A 2,845-nucleotide genomic window follows, 5' to 3' on the forward strand; every position below is an offset into this window, starting at 1 on the left:
CCGCTAAAACTGTGGGTTTTTCCCCCCCTCCCATCTAGATACATGTATAGTGATGAAATAGACCTGGAAGCTGACACAGTTCTGGCTACGCTGTATGCTGCCAAGAAGTACATCGTGCCGGCCCTAGCAAAGGCTTGCGTCAATTTTCTGGAGACCAGTTTAGAAGCGAAGAACGCTTGTGTCCTGCTGTCTCAGAGCAGGCTCTTCGAGGAGCCAGAGCTGACGCAGCGCTGCTGGGAAGTGATTGATGCTCAAGCAGAAATGGCACTGAAGTCAGAGGGCTTCTGTGAGATAGATCAACAAACACTAGAGATCATTGTAACCCGGGAGGCACTCAACACCAAGGAAGTGGTAGTTTTCGAGGCTGTTCTCAACTGGGCAGAGGCTGAATGCAAAAGGCAAGGGCTGCCTGTTACGCCACGCAACAAGAGGAATGTATTAGGAAAAGCTTTGTACTTGGTGCGGATTCCGACCATGACTCTGGAAGAGTTTGCCAACGGAGCTGCCCAGTCCGACATCCTCACCCTTGAGGAAACTCACAACATATTCCTATGGTACACAGCCGCAAATAAACCCAAACTAGAGTTTCCGCTGACAAAAAGAAAAGGACTTGTACCTCAGCGATGCCATCGGTTTCAGTCATCTGCATATCGCAGCAATCAGTGGAGGTACCGAGGGCGGTGTGACAGTATTCAGTTTGCCGTAGACAAACGGATATTTATAGCAGGACTGGGATTGTATGGGTCAAGCTGTGGCAAAGCTGAATACAGTGTCAAAATCGAACTGAAGCGCTTAGGCGTTGTCCTTGCTCAAAATCTGACAAAGTTTACCTCTGACGGCTCCAGTAACACTTTCTCTGTGTGGTTTGAACACCCTGTGCAGGTTGAGCAAGACACATTTTACAATGTAAGTGCTATTCTTGATGGTAATGAACTCAGTTACTTTGGGCAAGAGGGAATGACTGAAGTGCAGTGCGGGAAAGTGACCTTCCAGTTCCAGTGCTCCTCAGACAGTACTAACGGAACAGGAGTACAAGGAGGACAAATACCTGAGCTCATTTTCTACGCATGATGCATTTCACCTTGATTATATTCCAATACTGCAATGATGCACACTAAGGGATTTTTTTTTTTCCAGTTTTACTATGAACTCTGCAGCAGTATGGAATGTTACGCTACTTACTTATCTGCTACATCAGGCTATACAAATAAGTGAAGGAATGCTCTTGAATTTAATCTTATTTTATTTATTCATAAGCTATTTGACTTAATTATTGAGACTGCAACTAGCAGAAAAATGTTAAATTTCGCACGTACTGTGCATTTATTTTGTATATAGATAACTAACTTGCAGACTGCAGCTGACTTAAACAGAATGTTCTAAACTAGAGCAGTTTATGAATCTGTGAAATATAAAAGATTTTTACTTGCCCTAAATCCTGTGTACTTGATCATTGCTGATCTTACGGCTTGTGTCTGTTAATTCCTCTACAGTATAGTTAACAGGGGTGATGATACTGTAGTCTGTCCCCTGTGTGCATTTACAAAGGGCATTAGCTCTCACCGCAACTACAGCGGTTCCCTTGCCAGGTAAGTCAGACTAGCCATCGGTGGCCTTTCTTTTCCTTCACGAAAAAGGGAGCTGACATGTGTGGAAGCTCAGCATTTTTGGGTGTTGCCTAAGCTGAAGATAGACAAACCATGAGTGTAATCGAAGTTGATCAAAATCATCCTGTGGTTATATTCGAAAGCTGCTACTGCCCATTCACACACATCATCTTGTGTTAACCTCCCGCCTGCCCGGCAAACGGCAACACTGACACACCTGTCAAACTGCACCCCACTTGGATGGCCAGAGTCAAGACCTAGAGCTGAAGCTTAGTGCAGTGACAGGCTTTATCACAAATTCAGCCCAGAGCTGTAATACTGGCAGCTACTATCTAAATACACATCCCATCCTCACATTTAGGAGCAGATATGAGAGAAATACTTGCAATAGGGTCTTTAAGTTCACTCAAAATCACTAAATAGAAATAAGCCACCTTGAATGAAAAGCTGCTGGATCTCTCCTCCACCCCTGTTTTTTCCAAAACATAGTCCTGTCCACTATCGGCAGTCATTTTATAGACGCTACCCTTAATTTTTCTCAGAGAGTGATAAATGTAGGTGTTTTTCCTCAAGGGTATGACAATCATTACAAATGAGCCTATTAGAAATACTTACTGTTTTTAATAAATCTCTCTTCTCATAGTGACCTTGGAAAGAATATTCAACAGCAGCCTAAGCCAGTTTTTTTTCCATGTATAACGTGGAAAAATGTTTACCTTTAATTTAGAAGGGTTTTCTGTTTGCCTTTTCCTAAGCTGCATTCATTTTCACCTTGAAAGTAAAGTAACCTGCAATACAAATTGTGCCTGTTCTCTCTCAAAAAGGAAATGAAAAGTAAGGCAGCTAAGTTACTGAAAACAAGAACTCTTTACCAGACATCAAGCTACGCTAATGAAGCCAGCACACCACGATGGCCAATAGCCGTGCACTGCCACATCTCTCTGGATGCCGTTGTGACGATGCTCAATACGTGAGCTGCTGGTTCGCGTGCTGCAAAGGCAGGCAGTTAGTGCCCAGCTGAGCGTGTGTGAAGGGGGGGGTGTGTCTGTGGTGGTCTTGAACACCAATGCATCTGATTCTCTCAGTACAGATTAAGGAGAGAGAGAGTGGATAAAGGCACAGGAAGAAAATTCCTGCACAGAGGTGGGTAACGGTCACAAGACCTCTCTATAAATGCACTCTTCTAACTGGAATTGGCATGAATTCCCTTGGCTTAGAAGCTACAGCCTCGACAGTAG

At 43.9% G+C, this 2,845-nt stretch overlaps 1 protein-coding gene across 1 annotated transcript in view; it reads left to right on the forward strand.

Moving 5' to 3' along the window:
• The window catches only part of BTBD6 (BTB (POZ) domain containing 6), a 2,142-nt gene extending 706 nt beyond the window's left edge, over window positions 1–1,436 (forward strand). The window contains exon 3 of the mRNA XM_010283106.1: window positions 39–1,436. Within this exon, the coding sequence (XP_010281408.1) occupies window positions 39–1,071 (1,033 nt within the window). The 3' untranslated portion in view covers window positions 1,072–1,436. The remainder of the gene's footprint in view (window positions 1–38) is intronic.
• The last annotated feature ends 1,409 nt before the right edge of the window (window positions 1,437–2,845 follow it).

Source organism: Phaethon lepturus, unplaced genomic scaffold, assembly GCF_000687285.1.
Source record: "Phaethon lepturus isolate BGI_N335 unplaced genomic scaffold, ASM68728v1 scaffold55362, whole genome shotgun sequence".
Classification (NCBI taxonomy): domain Eukaryota; kingdom Metazoa; phylum Chordata; class Aves; order Phaethontiformes; family Phaethontidae; genus Phaethon; species Phaethon lepturus.